We start from the raw sequence: 23,001 nt of genomic DNA, 5'->3' as shown, positions 1-23,001 counted from the left end.
TGGAGGCCCGGACTTCTCATTCTGAGGAGGGGGCTGGGGGCTGGGAATCCTGGGTCTGGAGAAATTATGATCGGATCTCTAGAGAGTCAAGTCCAATTCCTGGGTCTTTGCTTTCTTGAATGGTAATGGTCAGACCGCTCGGGCCAGGCTGGGGGTTGGCGGGAAAAAGCCTCGGTGGAGGGAAGCCGCCTCAGGTCTGCAAAAGAGGGAGGCTTTTGCTCCTAGCCGGGTCTGCCTCGGCGTCTGCGGAAGAGAGTTTCTCTTCCACTTCTGCTTTCTCTGTTCCTGTCCTCGGGAGAGGCGGGACGTTCCCTTCACCGTCAGGTGCCGGACGCTAGGCTTCGCTCAGACGGAGAGACTGGGAGCCGGGACTCTCGAATTTGAGGGTGGGTGGGGCGGAGGGGGGATCGGCGGCCCCTGGTGGGCGCGGGGACACGTTCCCGCCAGAGGCTCTCACGCCGGGACTCAGAGCCGGCGGAGGCTTTGCACCCGCCCGGGGAGCAGCCAGGTTAACAGGTTCTGCATCTCCACGGGAGGACGCGACAGGGGGCGGAAGCCGCTGGGCCGTGGCCGGACTCGGCGCATCCTGGTACACAGGGCGGATGGTGAACCCAGAAACTGGAGGGGAAGAGGGAGAGGTCGAAGTCCAGCATTGCAGCTGGGCGCTAGATCACGGTGTCCACGGAAGGATGGGCTGCTAGGAGGCCAGGTAGGCTGCCCCTCGCTGGCCGATGTCAGGCAGGAGGGGGGCTGGGGCGTGGGTCTCCTGGTCCGGGGGAGGGCAGACGGCGGGGGCTGCGGCCCTAGAACTGGGAGCTGGGGCTCGGCGCCAGGGAAGGGGCGGGGCTCCGCCTCCGAGCTACCTGCCGGCCGGGGAGGGGCGGGCCTGGGATCCTCCGGACCGCGTCCCCTCTCCCACCTCCGCTTCCCGAGCCCTCGCAGCCAGTCGGGGGAGGCGGCGTGGAGGGGGAGGGCTGTCGGGCCTGGGAACCTGGAGTCCAGGGTTCCGGGGGCCGCCGGATGTGGGCTGCACTTGGGGCCGGAACGCTCCGTTCACGCCAAGCTGACTGTGGAGCTCAGGTAAGTGAGAAATGCAGATGCCTCGGACCCAGGAATCGGGCCTTCAGTCCCAGGAGGCGCTCCCCCAACCTCTAACCCCCTGTGACCCCCAGGAGTCTCCTCCACCCCGACCCCCAACTCCTGCTTCTCCAGGAAACAAGATCCCCTATCCAGGCCTGGACCTCCAGCCTCTCATGTTCTACTTGGCCCGTTGCTTCCTGCCACCTCCCTGGTGGACTCTGCCCCTCACACACAGGTTCACTGAGAAAGAAGTTGGGGGAACACTGTCCAACGTCAGTGGACCTTACAGCCTGGGAGAGTGAAATTCCAAGATGTGAGGACAAGGTGGTGGGTCCTGGACCATTGCTATTTTGGAAACCACTAATTTTCACCATCTTCCATCTGCGCGATTCCAAGCCCTTAGCTTCTCCTAATTCAGATCCAGGAGCCCTGATCCCCTTTTCCCTCAGACCCAGGTCTCCAAACCTAGAGTTTCCTTTCTCTCAGGCCTCTCCTCCTTGACATTCATTCTCAAGCTTCGAGTATCTCGTAATTCACTTTTCTTCCCTTGCAGCCATGTGGGCACCCAGGCTCCGTCACCTCTGTCTGACCTTCCTGCTAACCTGTGTTTTTACCTCAATCTTCTTCTTCCACATCCGCCAAGACCTCTTTCACAATGGCTTAGGCCTGTCTGCCCTATGTCCAGACCGTAACCCAGTGACATCCCCTGTGGCCATCATCTGCCTGTCGGGCACACCCATAAACCCCAACGCCCCTTTTTCCTGTCCCAAGCATCCTGCTTCCCTCTCAGGAACCTGGACTATCTACCCAAACGGCCGGCTTGGGAACCAGATGGGGCAGTACGCCACGCTGCTGCCCTGGCCCAGCTCAACGGCCGCCAGGCCTTCATCCAGCCTGCCATGCACGCCACCCTGGCCCCCGTGTTCCGCATCACCCTGCCCGTGCTGGCGCCTGAGGTGAACAGCCGTACACCTTGGCGGGAGCTGGAGCTTCACGACTGGATGTCGGAGGAGTACGCCCAACTGAAGGAGCCCTGGCTGAAGCTCAGCGGTTTCCCCTGCTCCTGGACTTTCTTCCATCATATCCGGGAACAGATCCGCAGTGAGTTCACCTTGCACGACCACCTTCGGCGAGAGGCCCAGAGTTTACTGAGTCAGCTCCGGCTCAGCCGCACGGGGGACCGCCCGAGCACTTTCGTGGGTGTCCACGTGCGCCGTGGGGACTACGTGAAGGTGATGCCCTATCACTGGAAGGGTGTAGTGGGTGATCGCGCTTACCTCCAGCAGGCTATGGACTGGTTCCGGGCCCAGCATGAAGCCCCGATCTTTGTGGTCACCAGCAACGGCATGGAGTGGTGCCGGGAAAACATCGACACCTCCCAGGGGGATGTGACCTTCACTGGCGATGGGCAAGAAGATGTCCCCAGCAAGGACTTCGCGCTGCTCACACAATGCAACCACACCATCATGACTATTGGCACCTTCGGCTTCTGGGCCGCCTACCTGGCTGGTGGAGACACCGTCTACCTGGCCAACTTTACCCTGCCTAACTCCAGCTTCCTGAATATCTTTAAACCCAAGGCCGCCTTCCTGCCTGAGTGGGTGAGCATTAATGCAGACTTGACTCCACTCCAGATGTTGGCTGAGCACTGAGCAGCAGGGAGACTTTCTGAAACAGTCTGATCAACCTAGGGCCAGTGTTATGTATCTCTGGAAGCCCAGCAGCTTCTGGAGAAGCTGGTGGTCCTGCAGCTGGTGGACACCCATTTCTAGAGTGATTCTAGTTGGCTAGACTTGGAGAAAAAGGGGGGCTGGCGTTCTGCAACTGCCAGAACATTCTAGAACCAATGGAAGATCTTTTCCTGATGGCTGGCAACTCTGCAGAAGCTCATGGAAGTTCTAGAATGCACAGTGCCCACCTGTTCTTCCCAGCCCATATCCAGAGTACTTCTAGATCACTGCCCCACCAGGAACAGGGAACTCCCTGTTCCAGCATTGACCATCCTGGTCTTTTTGAGAAGAGATATTTCTCTTCCCTGGGTCATCAGGACAGAAGGAACTCATGGATGTGCTATAGCAAGCACTCACCAACTTCCCTTCTGTGTTTCTGGCGTGATTCCAGAGGAGGGATTTTTTCCGGAGAGGGTCAGCTCTAATGCCTGTAAAGAACCCTGTGGGGACCTTCCAGAGGGCTTGGGATTCTGGAATTCCAGATTATCTCGGCAAAGAAGCTAACAAAGGTAAAACCAGCAGCCCAACACCTCACCACTGCTAGAAAGGTTGATGAACGACAAACTCTCTGTAGCTGGGGCAGTTTGTGTGACAAGTGGAACTTTACCCAACATTTCAGCCCCTGAAAAACCACAGAGATGCTAAAACATGGGAGGGGTGGGGGAAGGGATGCTGCTGAATGCTGCAGCTTAAGGAGCAAGGCTCTGCAGAGATCTAGGGACACCATTTTTTTTTTTTAAGCTCAAAACTGCCAAAGGTAGACATGCACATCTTGGCTCCAAGTTCCTGTTGCTTTACCCAGTTAAGGAAGTTTCCTCCTCTGCAGCTGGGCTGCTGGGGAGTGATGGTGTAACAGGGAAGAACAAAATCTGACTCAATGTTGGATGTTTCTTTTATGTTAACTTTTGCTTTCCCTTGCTTTTGTTACTATAATCACTAAAAGGATGCTATCTATAGCTATAAGCATACATGATGGTCTGCATGGGGAACTCTGCCCCTCTGACTGAATGTTAAACCAAAGTGCCTTTGTTCAGCTCACAGGGAAACATCCTGCCCACGCACCCATGAAGGACTGCAAGAAAGAAGAAATTAACACACCCCCTCCCGGATGCTGGCCAAGCCAGGAGATGTTTTGCAAGACTTATGGCCTTTTTACTTTACTTCGTCACATCCTCCCCATCTCTGTTCTATAAAAGAAACTAGCATCCAGGCCCCATAAGATGGTACTCTAGGACACTAATCTGCCCTCTTCTCAAACACCCGGCTTTCTGAATAAAGTCACTGTTCCTTTCCTCAACACCTCATCTCCCAATTTATTGGCCTGTCATGCAGCGAGCTTGGACTCGGTAACAATGGGGTTGATTTACTGGAAGTCAGCTGGCGTAAGGGTGCCCTGTGGGCTTGCAGAAAGCTGCAGGTATTGTGCCCCTTGCCAACCACTCTCTGCCCCTGAATTCACAGAGCCTCTAAATCTGGCTTTGGGTAAGTCAGGGATGAAAGAATCAGAAGGTATGCAGACCCAAGACTGGTCTCCAACCCAGGCAGGAGCACAGCGTCTGGCCAAAGAGGATGGGATTCTTGACTCAGATTTCAGGACTCCCTTGAGGCTTTTTGAAGGAAGCGAAGGTAGACACTTTAATCACAGAGTTGTCTGAGAATTTAAGCCCTTTTCTAGTCTTCTCAGGGAGTTTTGGAGGACCAGTCCCTACTCAGCTGCCATAGGTGGGAGAGAGGGAAGTATGAATTAAAAATCCTCATCACCAACCCATCTCTGCAGGGTTTTGTTTTTTTTTTTTCCCCTTCGGTATGCGGGCCTCTCACTGTTGTGGCCTCTCCCGTTGCGGAGCACAGGCTCCGGACGCGCAGGCTCAGCGGCTATGGGTCTCGGGCCCAGCCGCTCCACGGCATGTGGGATCTTCCCGGACTGGGGCACGAACCCGTGTCCCCTGCATCGGCAGGCGGACTCTCAACCACTGCACCACCAGGGAAGCACTCTGCAGGTTTTTTTGAGTCTCGTGTGCATGAGGGTGTGTGTAAGTGAGTAGGAGTAAAGATGTGGAGCTTCCGGGGACTCTCACTTCTCACGTCTTGGGATACTGTTCCTGCTCTCTTGTTAGTGCACTTGTGTGAGTTATGGTCTCAGAGACCCAATTCCTTTCCCGGACTCTCAGCACTGGCCTCCAGACCTCTCTTTCCCCTGGGACCTCAGCATCCAGCCCGAGGCTGGAGAAAGAAGGAGGGGTGGATGGGGGAGTGAGCAAAGATTATAATTTAAAAAAAAAATTTTTTTTTGTCCACGCTGCTTGGCATGCGGGATCTTAATTCCCCCACCAGGGATCAAACTCGAGTCCCCTGCAGTGGAAGCGCAGAATCTTAACCGATGGACCGCCAGTGAAGTCCCAACATTACAATTCTTGAACTACATTTCCCATAAAGCTATGGGGTTGTCTCCAGTAATCTCCTACGGAGAGACCCCAGGGCCTTCTGGGAGTCGTAGTCCTAGGGCTAGAAAGGACCACTTCCCACGTTTTCGTGGCTAGAGGACAGTTTTCCGAGGGCCGTGGGCAGCTAGCCAAAAGCCTGGGTCCTGGGGCCCAGAGAGAGGCGGAGATTGAAGGCTAGAAGCCCTTTCCTTAGCTTGGAAACCAGAGTCCCCAGGGTAAGCCCCCTTCGGTAGACTCTGGGAAAGTTCTAGTCTGAAAAGGGGGCTGTGACATCACGGAGCTATGGGCGGGGCCTCCCTTTGTTGCGGTCCAATCAGGCTAAGAGTTGGGCTTCTGGGCGGGGCCAAGGAAACCTCAGGGAATATCTCTTGGGAATTTGGGACCCTGCGTGGGTAGCCGGAAGGCAGAGGCTGGGGAGTTCCTATTAGTAAGGGGCGAACCGTGGCTATGAGCCCCAGTTAAAAACTGTCTATACCGCGCAACCAACCTCACCCTCACCACCCTCCTCCGCCAAAATCTTTAATTTTGGTCGAGGGAAAAAGAGTGGAAGGAGTGGCCTGTTCTTCCTCTCTGAAAGCCCTCAGAACCTGGACTCTTCAGCGAACCCTAGTGTTGGAAGGTGCAACAGTCAGGAGTCAAGGTCGGGCTGCGGCTGTTAGAGTGCTTCGGGACTCCTCGGTTTTCTAATGAGAAGTGTGCGCCCTGCAGATTGGGGCTCCATTAGTCTCGGGGAAGGGTTTCTCTCCGTTTAGCGTTCACCTTCTCGGTTTGGGGTAAGAGGAGCCTCCCCGGAGTTCGGCGCGAACTGCGCGCTCTGGCCGCAATGGGGCCGTGGCGGCTCCCCCTCCTGGTGGCGGCTCTGGCCGGCTGCCTGCTTCCTGCCCGGGGCTGTGTCATGTGTGATCCAAACGTCGTGGAGGCGCTGAACTCCTTGGAGACGGATTACCTGCCTGGCCACCTGGAGGCCAAGCATCACAAAAACGTGATGAAAAGGGTAAAGCAGGCAGTGGAAGCTTTCAAGGACCTGCCGATTGACGAGGATTCCTATATGGGGGTCGTCGGTGAGGGCGGAGTGCGACTCCTGGGTCCTGGGAAAGGAGGGGTCTGGGGCTAGGATTACTGGGAGGTGCTGGGGAGAAAGGGCTGGAGGTACAGTCTCCTGGTTTCGGGAATGGAGAAGGCTGGGATGCAGATTCTGGGGTTCCCCAGGGCTGGCAAATACTGTTCTCCCTACCTTTTATCCTGCAATTTTATTCCATATGTAATAAATAAGACTACAACTCCCAGAAGGCAACGGCGTGGGTTAATCCCTTTACCAGGCCAATCCTTGCCCATTGGCCCCGTGGGTGTTGTAGTTTCTAAGACTAGGTGAGCCAATGAGACAGCAATGCTTGGAATCTGGGGTTTATCTCCCCCCACAGATGAGGCCACACTGGAAAAGGCAGCTTGGAGTTTGCTGAAGGATCTGAAACGCATCACGGACAGTGATGTAAAAGGTAAATGCACAGAGGGGGCAGGAGAGGGGCTTCCAGAAACTCTCAGGGAAGTGATTGCTGGTGACACCTGGTCTGGTGGTCAGGTACTGGACTCTGGAACCAGACTGCCTAGGTTCAAATTCTGGCTCTGCCGGTTTCCTAGCTGTGTGGCGTTGAGCGCTTTGTCACCTCTAAAATGGAAACCATAACACAGCCTTCATCCCAGTTGTTGCTTAGCCCAGTGGCCAGCATTATGTTAAGTGGTCATTAAATTGTATTGTCTTTCCCTGAGGAGACCCAAAAGCCACGCTCTGCAGGCAGAGGTCAACTTCCTGTGCCTCACATCTGGGAGGAGCAGGAGGGTGGGGGTGGGGACTCCTCTGCGTCATCCTGCTTCTTCCCAGGCGAGCTCTTCGTGAAGGAGCTGTTATGGACGTTGCACCTGGCAAAGGATAACTTTGCCAGCTACGCTGCTCAGTTTCAAAAAACGGGTGAGAGAAGATGGGAGGCCGGCATCCCAGCGTTCTCTTTTCACAGTCCAAGAGTCCCTGACCCCAGCCTTCTGCTTCTCCGAGTCCCATCCATCAGCTCTCCCAACTCCTTCCTCCCTCAGACCCAGGGGTCCAGACACCCAAGTCTTTCCTTCCTGGAACTCAAGAGCCCCAGCCCTAGCCTGTTCCTTCACCCCCTCTCTCATCCCCTTTAACGTAGAAATCTGATTTTTTTTTTAATTCTTTATACCGAGGCAGCGTTTTGTCCCAACAAATGTGGTGAGTCCGGATTATGGGAACTGGTCCTCTATCCCTCATCCCTGCCCCGTGAATACCCAGCCTCCCTCTTTTGGGTCTGTGTGTTTTTTCATTCTCCACGTGGAGAGGTTCCTGGGTCTCCCGTATTCCTTTTGCACCTCGGACTTCTTGGGAAGCGGGCATATACTTTTTGCACTCTTTACTGAGCTTGGTTAGACCGGCTTCCTACAGGGCTGTGTTCTAGCCCAGCCCCGCAGGCTGACCTCCTCAGGATTCGGCTCTTGAGCCCGCCCCAGCCCTTGGCCCTGCCCTCTCCTCTTAGCCCCGCCTGTTAGTGGGAGAACACCGCCTCGAACCTGCCCCTTCAGGTTTGATGTTGCAGCCTCTGATCTGGTGCAGTACCTGCCAGAAGCAGGTTCACTCTTGTCGAAAGTCCTCGAATTGCGGAGGTGAGAAAGCTGGGCCCAGCCGGAGGGGTTGGCGCAAGAGGGGCGGTGCCAGAGGAGAGATCAAGAGTCTAAAGAGGTCGGAGACTGGAGACAGCCAACAAGAAAAGGCGGGGCGAGACCAAGTGGAAGGGGGTTGGGAGAGGGCCCAGAACCGTGAAAGAGCATCCCACAGTAACCGCCTATTCCCAGAGCGCAAAGTCAAGGTCCATCAGATGGAAGATATGATCCTGGACTGTGAGCTCAACTGGCATAAACTCTCTCAAGGCCTGACCGATTACAGCTTTTACAGGGTGGGGCCCTCCAACTCCCGTTACCCTTGAACTCCATCAGGCTTGCATGAGCCCCCTGGCCCCTGTATCCACAGGCCTGCACCCATAATGCCCATGACCCATGACCTACCAAGTTTGGCTTCTTCTGATCCCCTGGGAACCCATGCCCTGACCAGTACACCCTGAAGCCCCATGATCTTCTCACCCCTGTACTCCCCAACCCCTGAATTCCCGAGGCCTGTGTGACCCCTTGAGCTTGGGTTTAGGTTTGGGGGAACAATTCTGAGACCTTGATGTCCAAGGGGAAGGAGCCCACGCTGACCAAGACCATGGTGCGTCCAAAGGATGCAGGCACCTATCGCTGCGAGCTGGGCTCCGTGCAATCCAGTCCAGCCACGATCATCTATTTTCGTGTCACAGGTCAGTGCTGGGGAGTTGAGAGAAGTGGGATTCAGGGTCCTGGTGTGTGTGTGGGGGCGGCTTCAGGGGAGTGGCCTGCTTCAGGGGCGTGGCTTATGGGGCATAACTTCCCATCGGGGTGTGGTTTCAGGCCACGAGGGTATGGCTTCCTGTCCTGAGTGTGGCCTCTGGCCACTGGGCCAGGGCTCCCTTGTGGGTGTGTTTGGGCTTCACGCAGTTGGAGGCGTAATTATGTCCCGGAGGGCCTGGGTCCTGGGGCAAGTTACTGTGGGGAGAGCTTGCCTTGGCCTTGGCAGGACCTTCGCGCCCTCCCAGGACTGCTCCTTAACCCTGTTCTATCAGTATTGCCCAAAAGAATCGTGGAGGAGATACCGTCACCAAACACTGAAACCGAGGATGAGGTGGCCCCAGGTGAGGTGACTTTGGATCGCCCCCGGACGGCCACAACCCTCCAGTCACAGTCTCCGAAGCCAGAGAAAGTGCTGAGGAGCCGCCTGGCCGGGCTGCTGATCTGGGGCTTTGTCGTGCTGATAGCCAGTGTTGCCACCGTGTGAGCCGCCCACTGAAGAAGGCAGGGCTTGGAGCGAGGGGCGGGGGCTTCCAACTACCTAATACAGAAGGGGGTCTCCAGCCAAGGAGCGCTGAGAGCCGGACTTCCTCCGGGAGCGGGGCTTACCTAGGAGGGCGAAGCTTGGATAACTGCTAGAATAAGATCAAACATAGGGAGGCCGAGAGGGGTGTTCCTCCCTCATTAGGACCTAACCTTGTTTCTGCTATTTGTACCCCAACCAGGATACTTTTATCTCGGTCTGGGAAAGTGATCGATTTCATAAAGTCCTCCTGGTTCAGCACTGGCCGTGGAGCTGCTCAGGACTCTGAGGTTTCAGAAGAAAAGGCCAAAGAATCAAGGAGAAAATAAATATTTATCTGGTTGTCTAAGTATCTGACTCACTCCTCCGGACTGATTCTAACTTTTGGTTCCCCTAGGGAAGCCTGGGGATGGTCTTCTGTCTGAGGGAGGAGGGGCTGGGAACCTGGTCCTGTGGGTCCTGGAAGGGGCCAACTGGCTGCGATGTAATTCCAGAATCAAGGAGTGGGGCCGGGCCAGCCTTCCCCAGGTCTCCTCCCCCAGGCCCGGTCCCCTCACAGGACGCCCCCTCCCCGCTCTTCCTGCCGGTTTCCTCTTGCCTTTTCCTGTCCCCCACCCAGTGCTGGGAGCTGGGGCAGAGGCAAAGGCTGAACAGGAGCAGCGGGGTCAGGAACCAACCAGGGCAAGCGGAGCCAGGGCCCCCGGGTGCTGCCGGGACCCGAAGCAGGGTAAGAGCTGGGGACCCAGGAGTCCAGCACCCTCCTCCCTCAGACCCAGGAGTCAGTCCCCAGCCACCCCCTATCCCAGCAACCAGCAATCCGGGCTCCCATCCCCTCCTCCGCCCAGATTCTGGAGGCTGGGTCCCAGACCCCTCCTCCCTCTGACTCAGGAGTCCAGGTCCCCCTTCACCCCATCCCTACCTCTCAAGGCCTCAGGAGCCGGGGCTTTATCCACCCTCCCTTAGGGCCATGCTATCTGGTGAGCGGAAGGAGGGCGGAAGCCCCCGCTTTGGGAAGCTCCATCTCCCGGTGGGCCTGTGGATCAATTCTCCCAGGAAGCAACTGGCCAAGCTGGGTCGACGCTGGCCCAGCGCTGTCTCTGTCAAGTGAGTACCCACCTCCTCACGGCTCCTGCCCCTGCCCCACCTGCCTCCCATCTGTCCCTGTTTATGACCCAGTCCCTGCACTGGGTAATGCCAGGGAACCGGAAAGAGTTGGCTCCAGTTCCTGTCCTGAATGGGCAAGTGAGATGGCAGGCGGTAGGGGACAGTGGGCCCCAGTGATATAGGGTCCGGTGAGGGAAGTGCTGGGCCTGGAGATGGGCTTAGGCCAGTGGACACGGGGATAGGGACACAGTAGGAGTAGCGGTTTGGTTCACCTTCCTCCTCTCCCTGCTCACCTCTTGGAATTTCCTTCTGTGGGACTCGCCTTTATTTATTTATTTTCTCTCCTTCGCTCTCCCTTTGCCTCTGGCCTCTGCCCACGCCACCCCCCATCTCTATACACCTCGCGTCTCTCGTCCTTCTGGGGGTGTCTGTCCCTCCCTTTCTGGGTCTCTTTTCCCCCCCCCCCCCCCCCACTCTGGGTCTCTGCCCACCTCTCTCTTTCTCTAACCCCTACCCCCGTCTCTGCATGTCTTTCTGGATCTCTCTCCCGTGTCTCTGCTCGCCGGTGGGCTCCCAGGTCTTCGTCTTCGGACACGGGGAGCCGCAGCAGCGAGCCACTGCCCCCGCCGCCGCCGCACGTGGAGCTGCGGCGAGTGGGCGCGGTCAAGGCGGCCGGGGGAGCCTCAGGGAGCCGCGCCAAGCGCATCTCTCAGCTCTTTCGGGGCTCGGGGACCACGGGGTCCGGTGGCGCGGGAGCCCCCGGGACTCCGGGGGCCGCGCAGCGCTGGGCCAGCGAGAAGAAGCTGCCGGAGCTGGCGGCGGGCGTGGCCCCCGAGCCGCCACTGGCCGCCCGCGCCACGGCGCCCCCGGGGGTCCTCAAGATCTTCGGCGCCGGGTTGGCTTCCGGCGCCAACTACAAGAGCGTGCTGGCCACGGCGCGCTCCACGGCGCGCGAGCTGGTGGCCGAGGCGCTGGAGCGCTACGGTCTGGCCGGCAGCCCCGGCAGCGGCCCCGGCGAGAGCAGCTGCGTGGACGCCTTCGCGCTGTGCGACGCGCTGGGCCGGCCCGCGGCGGGCACCATTGGCAGCGGCGAGTGGCGGGCGGAGCACCTGCGAGTTCTGGGCGACTCGGAGCGCCCACTGCTGGTGCAGGAGCTTTGGCGGGCGCGGCCCGGCTGGGCGCGGCGTTTCGAGCTGCGCGGCCGCGAGGAGGCGCGCCGCCTGGAGCAGGAGGCCTTCGGAGCGGCAGACGGCGACGGTGAGCTGGGGGTGGGTGGGGTGGGGAAGCCGGATTCTGGGGGCGGGGCCTGCGGAGGGATGGGTGGGACTTGAGGCGGATCCAGTGTGGGCGGGGCCTGAGGGACTGTTGGGACAGGATGGCGGGCGCCGGGGGAGGGGTCCGCGGGACGGGGACTGCGCGGGACCTATAGCACTGGGTCTAGGGGAAGGCGGAGGTGGGGCAGGACCTAGGTCAGCCAGATGGCCTAGGCCCGAGGACTTTGCTCTTGGGATAGGTGCAGAGTTGATGGGCGGGGCCTGCGATGCTGGGGCGGGGCCTCGGAATGGAGTAATAGGAAGGCAGAGATACTGCGCGGGGCAGATGAGTGGTCCTGATGGCAGATGGCCTCTCAGTAGTAGGCTGAATTGGCTCGTGAGGGGCAGGGCCTATGTGGATGGAAGCTAGAAGGGGGACGCGCTTGGAAGGTGAAGAAATGGGCTATTAGATCAGGGCCTAAGAAAGGGCGGAGCTTCAGAAGGGTGGGCCTTGGACCAGGTGACCTTAGGCTGGGTTGGCTGCAAAGCCTGAGTGGGGGCTTGAGGGTGGTGCACCGGAAATGAAGCGGTATTTGTATTGGCCAACGACCAGGCTACTTGGGGGCCTAGTATTTGAGAAGGCCCGGCCTGGAACAGGAGGTGCACCTGTGATGAAATAACAAAGGAGGGGGCACAGTCTGGCAGGGGTGGGGCTGGGCTCACAAAGATAGTGTCTGCTCAGGGAGCCTTCTCACAGCTTTTCTGTTCCCGAGTCTCCCTTTGAGAGATAGAGTGGTGTAGCAGTTACACTCATGGGCTTTCTTCGCCGGTTAAACCCAGCAAAATCCTAGGCGAAGATTCAATGATATAATGCATATAAAGGGGTTTAGCACAGGGTTTGGCACATAGTAGTTGCTAAATAAAGAATGCAATTATAACCATCATTGTCTTTTTTTCTTTTCCTTTTTTTTTTTTTTCCAAAAAGCATTCACTGAACACCTTCTGTGGGCCACACATTATTTAGGGCCCTGGGGGAATACAGTGGGGACATTGACAAGTTCCCGACCTTCTAGATTTCACAGCCCAGTGAGAAAAACATCAGTTCACTCATTCAGCTCATTTCCACTGGGCACCTACTAGATGCCAGGGCTGTGTGTGACAAAGTTCGGAGCGCCAGTGGTGCCCTTCTCTGCTTCGACTTGGAATGTCAGGGAAGGGTGTTCAAGAGGAGGTGGTTTCTGCTTTCCTTGGGGCAGTATCTTCTCGGTTCTTCGTGAACAGTTCTAGTGCCTAGAACAGTGCCTGGCACATAGTAGGGGCTCAAAAAATATTAACTGAAAGAATGAATGAATTTTTAAAAAAATTAATTAATTAATTTATTTTTGGCTGTGTTGGGTCTTCGTTTCTGTGCGAGGGCTTTCTCTAGTTGTGGCAAGCGGAGGCCACTCTTCATCGCGGTGCACGGGCCTCTCACTATCGTGGCCTCTCTTGTTGCGGAGCACAGGCTCCAGACGCGCAGGCTCAGTAGTTGTGGCTCACGGGCCTAGTTGCTCCGTGGCATGTGGGATCTTCCCAGACCAGGGCTCGAACCCGTGTCCCCTGCATTGGCAGGCGGACTCTCAACCACTGCGCCACCAGGGAAGCCCAGAATGAATGAATTTATGAGCTGAAATTACAAGATGGGTAGGAGTCAAGCAGGAAGTATGTTCCAGGCACAGGGAACAGCATATGCAAAAACCTAAATGTGGGAAGCAGCCTCACCTCTTTGCAGCCAATTGTCTCTTTAGAATCTCTAGCTCTTTCCAGTCTCTGTCTCATCTTTCTCCATCTCTCTCGGCAGGCACGGGCGCCCCCTCGTGGCGGCCACAGAAGAACCGCTCCCGCGCGGCGTCAGGTGGGGCGGCGCTGGCCAGTCCCGGCCCGGGGTCGGGGTCAGGGCCCTCGGCTGGGTCCGGGGGCAAGGAGCGCTCGGAAAACCTGTCCTTGCGGCGCAGCGTATCGGAGCTCAGTCTGCAGGGTCGGAGGCGGCGGCAGCAGGAGCGCAGGCAGCAGGCACTTAGCATGGCCCCAGGGGCAGCCGATGCCCAAATCGGACCTGTAGACCCCGGCGACTTCGATCAATTGACCCAGTGCCTCATCCAGGCCCCCAGCAACCGCCCCTACTTCCTGCTGCTGCAGGGCTACCAGGACGCCCAGGTAAGCGCAACCTGACCTAACGAGAGAGACCCATGCCCCACCCTTTGGTTGAATGGGCGGCAAAACTACAACTCCCAGAATCCCGTGGGTCGCGTTAGTTTCAGGTATGTTGGAAGGTACGGTCCCAGCCAGGTTCCAGAGTAGGAGATAATATCAGAGAAGAGAATGGGAGTGGTGGAGATAGATGTCGGAGAAGGATTTCACTGGAGGGGCAAGTAGGCGATGATTCATTTCTTTCAAAGTTGGGAGAAGTCTTCCTCCAGGGAGAATGGGAGAGCCCACTTTATTTTATATTTTATTTTATTTTCCCGCACTGTGCGACTTGCGGGATCTCAGTTCCCCGACCAGGGATTGAACCCGGGCCACAGCAGTGAAAGCCCGGAATTCTAACCACTAGTCCATGCCCAGCCGTAACTCCTGGGAGAGCCTATTTTAGAAAGATCTTCTTGGAGGCCTCTCTTTCTTGAGGGAGAGTAATGGAAGAGTATCTTCTGGGGAGGGAGATAATTTGATTGATGCCTGGAATCTTGTTCGGGGTAAGCCTATGTTGTCTTAGGAGGAGTGGATTGAATCATTTTTTAAAGAATATTTAATTAATTAATTTTTATTTTTGGCGGTCTTGGGTCTTAGTTGCGGCATGCGGGATCTCTTGTTGCGGGCGCGGACACTTCGTTGCGGTGCAAGGGCTTCTCTCTAGTTGTGTCGCGCGGACTCCGTACTTTGCAGCACGCGGGCTTAGTTGCCCCGCAGCATGTGGGGTCTTAGTTCCCCGACCAGGGATCGAACCCGAGTCCCCTGCATTGGAAGGCGAATTCTTTACCACTGGACCACCAGGGAAGTCCCTAAATCATTTTTTAAAGTTGATGGTTTACTTTGGAACGATTGTGAACATTGTTGATGGGGACAGGTGGTAGTGATACTTTTATTTTACATATATGAGTGGCAATAGGAGAACTTGTTTGAGTGTTGGGGAACTAGAGAAAGAAAGGATTAGTGGTTGGGGGCCAGTGGTAAGTTATTTCATTAAAGAAATGTAATGTATTATTGGAAATATTCGTGTGTGTGTGTATGATAATTAGGAGAATCATTCTTATGGTTTTGTCCACCTTTGGGTAACAGTGGTACAGCCAAGCTCAACAGGTACAACTGGAATCAATGGGAAAGCCCACTCTGGAAGGTGGTGGAGTTTACTGAACAGTTCCATTTTTACACTCAGAGAGGGATCCATCTGGGTTAGGTCACTTGGCTGTGTATATGGGTGAGAGGTTAAAACTATTCAAAGAACTTGCATTGGAGGAATTCATTCTTCCTTGCTGGGGCAACAGGACAGGGAAAGTTCATTGTAGGAAGGGCTTTGTCTATATTATAACAGCCCATTCCTCCAGACAAGGTTGGTGAATAGGAGGCTCTATTTAGGAAAGGTGGTCAAATTGGAAGGATCTATTCTGGGAATATAAGAAAGTACGTTATGGGAAGAGAGGGAAACATTGGAAACATCCATTCTTTCAGATGGGATTCATGAGAAATTTCTTTGTAAGAGGCTTCATTGGAAGTGTCCGTTCCTTGGGAACAGGAGTAATTGTTGAATCTCTTGTAGAGAGGAATTTCTTTGCATTCATCTATTCGTGGGTGTCTGTAATGTGAGAGTTCATATGAGGTGCAGTGGAAGAACCCCTTCTTGGGTTAAGGAACAGGGGAGCCCATTGTAAAAAGGGGGTTCGGGTAGTCAGGATCATTCCATTCCTCCAGACAGGGATGAAAAATAGGAGATTCTACCTTCAGAAGGTGATCAGAAATATGGAAAGATCCATATTTCTCAAGAGGCAAATGAACCAATACATTGTAGTAAGGAAATTTAGAAATGTGCATTCATGGGGTGGAGGTAGTGGGAGAGAGTTCAGTGTAGGGAGGGGATTTATGGATATCAGGATGACTGTTTTCTCAGACATGAATGGGGAACAGAAGTGTCTACTTTAGGAAGGGGGTCAGATAGAGTGCTTCCATTTTTATAGGATGCAGATGGGAGAGTCATTTTTAGGAAGGGGTCTTCTGGAATGCACCTCTTCATCTGGTGGATGAAATGGGACACTCCATTATAAGAAGAGGGTCTCCTTGAAAACATCTATTTATAAGATGGGGTTACTAGAAGTGCCACTGTATGGAGATCTCCTTGGAGACGTCCTTTTTGGGGATGGGGAATATTGAGAGCATCCGTTGATGGGAGGGAGAGTGTCTTTGGAATCCTCCATCCTGGGAGTGGGGGGAATAGGTGAGTCCGTTGTAGAATTACGGCTCCTTGGAAGTAAATTCATGGGGTGGGAAAAAATGAGAGTCCATTACAGAAAGTGGGTCTCCTTGGAAGTGTACATTCATGGGGTAGAGATAATGGAAGAAACCTTTGTTCAAAGGGGAAGTCTCTTTAAAGGTATCCTTGCTTTGGGAATATTGAGAGAAACTATTATTGGAAGGGGAAATGTCTTTGAAAGCCTCCATCACAGGGGTGGAATGATGGGCAAGTGGGGACTAGGGTAGGGAAATGGGAGAGTTCCTAGGAGAAAGAAGGTTTCCTTGGGAAGGTCCATTCTTAGAGGGTGAGGGTAGTGGGACAGTCCATTTTAGTAATGGAGATGTGGTGTCCTTGGAAGCACCCATTCTTTGGGCTGGATGTTATGGGAGAATCCACTGTAGGAAGGGATTGGCTTGAAGGAGTCCATTCAGAGGAGGTGAGAAGATGGGAGAATCCATTGGAAAAAGATCTCCCGGGAAGCATCCATTCTTTGAGGGAGGGAAATGGTAGAGCCCATGTCAAGAAAGGGGTTTCCTCGTATCCAGTCTTCAGGATGGATGTTATGGGACAGTTCACCATAGGAAGTGCCTTTGAAGAGTCCACTCATGGGAGGTCAGAGGTAATTGGTGAGTCCTTTGGGATCCCAGGAGATCTCCTTGGAAGTGCTCATTCAAGGGATCTGGTCAACTGTGGGTAAGGGATTTCCTCAGAAGCATCCAGTCCTCGTGGAGTGGTGTCCTTTAGTGCATCTTCACTTTCCCTCCAGGACTTCGTGGTGTATGTGATGACTCGGGAGCAGCACGTGTTCGGCCGGGGTGGGAACTCCTCGGCCCGCGGCGGGTCCCCAGCCCCGTATGTAGACACCTTTCTCAACGCCCCGGACATCCTGCCGCGTCACTGCACAGTGCGCGCAGGTCCTGAGCCCCCGGCGATGGTGCGCCCATCACGTGGAGCCCCGGTCACGCACAATGGGTGCCTCCTGCTGCGGGAGACTGAGCTGCATCCGGGCGACCTGCTGGGGCTCGGTGAGCACTTCCTGTTCATGTACAAGGACCCCCGCGCTGGGGGCGCGGGGCCGGCGAGGCCTCCGTGGCTGCCCGCACGCCCCGGGGCCACACCGCCGGGCCCCGGCTGGGCTTTCTCTTGCCGCCTGTGTGGCCGTGGCCTGCAGGAGCGTGGTGAGGCACTAGCGGCCTACCTGGACGGCCGCGAGCCCGTGCTGCGCTTTCGGCCGCGCGAGGAAGAGGCGCTGCTGGGTGAGATCGTGCGTGCCGCGGCCGCCGGTGCCGGGGACCTGCCGCCCCTGGGGCCCGCCACGCTGCTGGCGCTGTGTGTGCAGCACTCAGCTCGGGAGCTGGAGCTGGGCCACCTGCCGCGCCTGCTGGGCCGCCTGGCCCGTCTCATCAAGGAGGCTGTCTGGGTGAGCACTGCCAACCTGCGTCCAGTCCCATCTGCGCCCCAACTCCTTTCCCGAGCCTCCTCTAGCCACCTCCAACCTTAGTTCCGTAGTTGGGCAGGACAAAACTACATCTCCCAGGATACCTCAGGAGGGGGCTTGGGCTATTAAGCAAGGGGCCCCAAGGGATGCTGGGAGCTGTGGATTAATCCACAGTGCTTTAAGAGAAGACAGTACAGTAGTACCTATCTTTGCAGCCGGGGGATATTGGAAGAAACCATCCTGGGAGATGGGGTAGGGGAAGAGATCCCTGAAGGTTGGAGCCATAGTGGGCGAGACCATTCTTGGAGGCGAGTGAGAACAAACCCACTGGACCAGCAGATGGAACTGCCAGGGAGAAGCCATTCAGAGTTGGGGGTGGGGGAGGCGGGGAAAGTTCCATCCTATTGAGCTGGGGCCTAGTTAGAAGAAAGGTTTAGGAGGTTGTTTTTGAATAGGGGGAAACTCCATTTGAGCAGAAGTAGACCTAAAGGGAGACAGACCACCATTAATCATAGGTGTGTGTGTTTTAAACTGTAAGAAGAGGATTGACTATTCTGAAGCTTGAGGATCAGAGTCCATTTGAAAATTGGGGAGAGTCTCTTGTCAAAAAGGAAAACTCAGGGCATTAACTCATAGGCCTCTCTTCCTCATCCACCTCACCTTAATTCTGATCTTACTGTTCCACAGGAAAAGATTAAGGAAATTGGAGACCGTCAGCCAGAAAAGTAAGAGAAACTCTGGGGAGAAGGGTCTAGAGTGATGTGGGGGTCAGGATTCGCAGCCAGTTCTATGTTCACATTTCCTTGCATGTTTTAGTGCAAGCTTCTTTGGGACTCAACTTTTCTAGTTGTGAAATGAGGGTTGGACTCTGACCCCAGTTAGACCCAGATCTCAGGGCTTGGACATATTTGGGGGGGGGGAATTGGGCAAGGATTCCAAGTCCCTTCCCCTTTTCCCAGCCACCCTGAGGGGGTTCCTGAGGTGCCCTTGACCCCTGAGGCTGTGTCTGTGGAGTTGCGGCCACTCATGCTATGGATGGCCAACACCACGGAGCTACTGAGCTTTGTGCAGGAGAAGGTGCTAGAGATGGAGAAGGAGGCCGACCAGGAGGGTGAGCTCTGACCCAGGCCCATGCTTGTCCAAGCCTCCTGCCGTTCCCTGCACCTGGGGACCTGGGCTTCTGCCTGGCAGCCTCTGGTTCTCCCTCTCACTCCTATGCCTGTCCTCAGACCCACAGCTCTGCAATGACTTGGAATTGTGTGACGAGGCTATGGCCCTCCTGGATGAGGTCATCATGTGTACCTTCCAGCAGTCTGTCTACTACCTCACCAAGGTTGGCCTTGATCCCTGCTTCCTGTTTGGTATAGCATCACTTCCTGTTTGAACTACATCACATGAACTACATCTGGTGTCACTTCTTATTTGACCTAGCAACATGTCCTGCTTCTGACATCACTTCCCATGTCCCAGCCCCTCCCCCACCTCGCACTTTGCTGTTCTGGTACCAGTTCCTGTTTGAGCTTACATCACTTCCTGCCTTCCTGACTTCTCTTCCTGTCTCTGCAACTATCCCCTCCTCATAGGCTGACTTCACTGCCTGGTTATATCACTGTTACCACTTTCTCAAGCTACTGTTTTCTAAGTCCAGTCTTAAGTCACTGATAAGTTAGATAGATAGATAGATAGATATAGATCAAATAATACTAGGCACTGTCATTTAAATTAAACCTCTTTATTCAGTCCTCACTTTCTGTGTTTGCTGACCTCACTTCCTATAGCTTTGAATTCATTCCCTTTTCTGAGCCACAAGCCTTTTTCTCCCTGGAGTGCCCATCCTGTAGGGCCTGCTTCCTGCCCCAGTCCCCCACCACCACTCTTTTTTTTTTTTTAATATTTATTTATTTGGTTGTGCTGGGCCTTAGTTGCGGCAGGTGGGCTCCTTAGTTTTGGCATGTGAACTCTTAGTTGCAGCACACATGTGGGATCTAGTTCCCTGACCAGGGATTGAACCTGGGCCCCCTGCATTGGGAGCATGGAGTCTTATGCACTGTGCACCAGGGAAGTCCCACCACCTGCACTCCTGAACTTAATATTGCTTCTTGGAATTCTCAGGGTTTCTGTCTTATGGTGGGCCTCATTCCTTATCTGTAGAATGAAAGGGGATATTTTGGGACAGGTAGTCTCTATGTTCCTTGAGCAGCCTTGATTTGTGAAGCCCTTTCCTCCTAGGCTTCACTTCCTGTACATCCCTGCCAAGTGTGGTTTTATTTCTTCTTTGGCTCTGACCTCATTTCCTGTCCTTGGCCTGATCTCACTTTCCACTGGCTACCTGCCACCCCACTCCCACTTCCTGACTCTCCATTCTTTTCCTTTCCTTCGGGAATTCTGGATAAATAATTCTTTGATTGAAGGGAGCCTCTTTTTTCAACGTCCTTTGTCCTCCTTGAGCTGTCTCTGTTGAGAACTACATCAGAGGTGGTCTTAAAATACCCAAGACACTTCTGGAAAGCCTTTCTTAAACTTGAGGTATCCCAGGCCTGATGAATGCTAGGAACCTATCTGGAAAGTAGGATTTTGCTCATGGAGACCTTTGGGATGTTGAAGGTAGAATGGACTACAATTCCCAGAAGCCTTTGGTGGAGCTCCCCAGTACCTTCATGCTCTACTACCCTGAAGCTTCCAGGGAGTTGTAGTCCGATCCCTTGTTTGCATCTCTGTGTCTCCTCAGACTCTGTATTCAACGCTGCCTGCTCTCCTGGATAGTAACCCTTTCACAGCTGGGGCAGAGCTGCCGGGGCCTGGAGCCGAGCTGGGGGCCATGCCTCCAGGGTTGAGACCTACCCTGGGCGTGTTTCAAGCTGCCCTGGAACTGACCAGCCAGTGCGAGCTGCACCCGGACCTTGTGTCTCAGACTTTCGGCTACTTGTTCTTCTTCTCCAATGCATCCCTTCTCAACTCGCTGATGGAACGAGGTGAGGGTTGGTCTGGAAAGGGTCCGGGAAGCAGAGACAGGAGCCACTGAGACCTGCATCAGTTAAGACACATCAGAGGCTCAGGCCTCATCTTTAGGGACTCTGGAGAGGAAGCTCCAGATCCCAAGCTGAAGAATAGGAAAGGTCTGGGAGGCAGGAGGGCAGAATCCGTGCACCCATTGCTTTTCACACCGTTCCCCCACAGGTCAAGGCCGACCTTTCTATCAATGGTCCCGAGCTGTCCAAATCCGAACCAACCTGGACCTTGTCTTGGACTGGCTGCAGGGGGCCGGGCTGGGTGACATTGCCACTGAGTTCTTCCGGAAACTCTCCATAGCTGTGAACCTGCTCTGTGTGCCTCGCACCTCCCTGCTCAAGGTGACTCCTGACCCCTGACCTCTGAGTCCCCAATCCCACTCATCCATCCTCTGTATTCAGCTTACCCTTGGATCTCCCCTTGGACTCCATGGTATCCCCAGTCCCAGTTCAGACACCATGGGTGATGCATCAGCAGCTAGAAGGAAGCCAGCCACATAAATGTCCAATTTTGGCTGCATCTGAATCCCAGCTGGACTTATTAATAATAGTTTCCAGGGTCCCCTCCCTCAGACATGCTGATTCAGGAAGTCTGGTATGGGACCAAGGAATGTGACGTTTAAAACATTCATTGAACGTAAACTACACGCCAGATACTGTGTTTAGCCCTTCTCACTGAGTGCTGACTAAGTCTCGTGAAGTAGGTTATTAATTGACAATTTTGTTCAGACAAAGAAACTGAGAATCAGGCAGGCTAGGTCACTTGATTTCATTTATTTACTTTTATTTATCAAACTTCTACAGAGCATTTAATAAGCACCAGTCAGAGTTCTGTGTACTTTACAATCTTGCCATATTAAATCGTCCTAACAACCCTGTTAGGTAGTTCCTGTTCTCCCCCAATTTACAGGTGAGGAAACTGAGGCACAGGGTTTGCAAGAAGGTAATGAGTAGCCTGGGACTTTTGAACCCAGGCAATCTGGGTTGAGTTTCTTGTTTTAACCACAGTGATGATTCTGTTGCCTAGATCTAGGTTAGGTACAGAAATTTTCAAACAGTTACAAAAAGTAGCCACAGTAGAATAATGAACACCTATGCACACAGTAACATAAACTAATGGTCAGTTTTGTTTCTTCTCCACCCCCGCCTACTCCTACCTCCTCATGTATTCCAAAGCAAATCACATTTTTCTTTTTTAAAGCTGAGGGTATGCCTTTTCCCACTATCACTTTGGTGACAACCATGTCTCACAGTACCTAGAAAACATTGCACAGACATCACTGTCTACCCACTACATCCATGCCCTCTTCTATGGAGGGCCTTCCACTTAGGATTTCTCAGCTGCCCCATAATGATCGTGGACTTTTCACCTCATCTTCCCACCAGGCTTCATGGAGCAGCCTACGAACTGACCACCCCACGCTGACCCCTGCTCAGCTCCACCATCTGCTCAGCCACTACCAGCTGGGTCCTGGCCGCGGGCCTCCACCTGCCTGGGATCCTCCCCCTGCAGAGCGAGATGCTGTGGACACAGGTGAGGAGAAATAGGGACAGAGGCATTGGGGCTGTCAGCTTTCTTCTGTCCTCAGGACCTAGGGATCCATAGCCCCAACTCCTTCCTCCTGGTCCAAGATTCTGGACCCCTAACCCTCTCCTGCCCCGGGATCTAAGTGCAGGATCCCAGGATACAGGAGTTCAAGCCCCCAGCTCCTTATTTTTTTCGCAGCGGTTCAGGTCCCCAGCCTCTTTCCCCCTTTCCCTCTTTCCTCCTCACCTAGGAGGCCGAGTTCGAGGCCCCTCCACTCTAAGGAAACTGTACAACGAAGTTCCCAGTCCTTCCTCCCTAATGGACCCAAGAACCCAACTATATCGCCCGTTTCCCAGGCAACGGTGGCCTTTCATAGTCTGAACTACAGCTCCCATGATGCTTGGGGACTCCCAAGAGTCGCGTTTGAGGGGACCCTGCTCCAGTAGTTGCCAGGGTTTTTTTCCTTTCTTCGGGCGTGACGCAGTCTCGGCTATCCCCGACACTGCTGCCTCACGCCCATTTTCAGAATTTAACTCCGACTTCTTCGGTCTCATAGGGGACATCTTCGAAAGCTTCTCCTCCCATCCTCCCCTCATCCTGCCCTTGGGCAGCTCGCGCCTCAGCCTCACCGGTCCTGTGACGGACGACGCCCTGCACCGTGAACTGCGCAGGCTCCGCCGCCTCCTCTGGGATCTTGAGCAGCAGGAACTGCCGGCCAATCACCGCCACGGACCTCCCGTGGCCACGCCTCCTTGAAAGCCAATAGCAAACGAGCGCGCGAACCTTGAAAATTCATCGGCTTCTCTAGAGTCTAGAGCCTGTCTGAGCGCAGAGCTTTCTGGGAGTTGTAGTTTTTCCCCGCGTGGAATGCTGGGAGTTTGAGTTTTGGGGTAGTAGAGGATGGGACCGTGGGAAGATGGGTTTGGGAATTTGAGTGCCAGGAACAATAAAGGTATCTGTGGTATTGGCAATGCCTCTATT

At 54.7% G+C, this 23,001-nt stretch overlaps 3 protein-coding genes across 14 annotated transcripts; all 3 read left to right on the top strand.

Moving 5' to 3' along the window:
- The first annotated feature begins 1,603 nt into the window (after window positions 1-1,603).
- FUT1 (fucosyltransferase 1 (H blood group)) lies at window positions 1,604-4,109 on the top strand. The gene is given in 2 exon segments (XM_027080118.1): window positions 1,604-1,930; window positions 1,933-4,109. Coding segments are annotated over 2 exon segments (1,095 nt in total). The 5' UTR covers window positions 1,604-1,635; the 3' UTR covers window positions 2,733-4,109.
- A 1,325-nt stretch (window positions 4,110-5,434) lies between these two features.
- IZUMO1 (izumo sperm-oocyte fusion 1) lies at window positions 5,435-9,556 on the top strand. Of its 12 annotated transcripts, none has more exons than XM_027080116.1 (9): window positions 5,488-6,315; window positions 6,676-6,750; window positions 7,134-7,220; window positions 7,479-7,499; window positions 7,847-7,927; window positions 8,117-8,217; window positions 8,463-8,616; window positions 8,959-9,187; window positions 9,409-9,489. In XM_027080116.1, exons 1-8 carry the CDS (start codon window positions 6,078-6,080, stop codon window positions 9,168-9,170), a joined length of 969 nt encoding a protein of 322 aa, XP_026935917.1. In that variant the 5' UTR covers window positions 5,488-6,077; the 3' UTR covers window positions 9,171-9,187; window positions 9,409-9,489. The 12 variants fall into 12 exon arrangements, with proteins under 12 accessions (XP_026935915.1, XP_026935911.1, XP_026935909.1 ...); XM_027080111.1 differs by having other exon boundaries at window positions 5,512-6,315; window positions 8,959-9,166; window positions 9,409-9,556; XM_027080113.1 differs by having other exon boundaries at window positions 5,609-6,315; window positions 8,499-8,616; window positions 8,959-9,166; window positions 9,409-9,556.
- A 132-nt stretch (window positions 9,557-9,688) lies between these two features.
- On the top strand, window positions 9,689-22,991 carry RASIP1 (Ras interacting protein 1). Its single transcript, XM_027080091.1, has 12 exons — window positions 9,689-9,933; window positions 10,170-10,310; window positions 10,888-11,567; window positions 13,404-13,759; window positions 16,813-17,466; window positions 18,172-18,209; window positions 18,444-18,595; window positions 18,714-18,817; window positions 20,213-20,456; window positions 20,662-20,834; window positions 21,879-22,026; window positions 22,577-22,991. Exons 2-12 carry the CDS (start codon window positions 10,174-10,176, stop codon window positions 22,774-22,776), a joined length of 2,886 nt encoding a protein of 961 aa, XP_026935892.1. The 5' UTR covers window positions 9,689-9,933; window positions 10,170-10,173; the 3' UTR covers window positions 22,777-22,991.
- Window positions 22,992-23,001: the final 10 nt, after the last annotated feature.

The sequence above is a fragment of the Aethalodelphis obliquidens genome, unplaced genomic scaffold (assembly GCF_003676395.1).
Source record: "Aethalodelphis obliquidens isolate GAN/ISIS:26980383/991018 unplaced genomic scaffold, ASM367639v1 scaffold43, whole genome shotgun sequence".
NCBI classification, from domain to species: domain Eukaryota; kingdom Metazoa; phylum Chordata; class Mammalia; order Artiodactyla; family Delphinidae; genus Aethalodelphis; species Aethalodelphis obliquidens.
The sequence above is the reverse complement of the archived record's forward strand: the minus strand, read 5'-3'. Positions and strand labels throughout refer to the sequence as shown.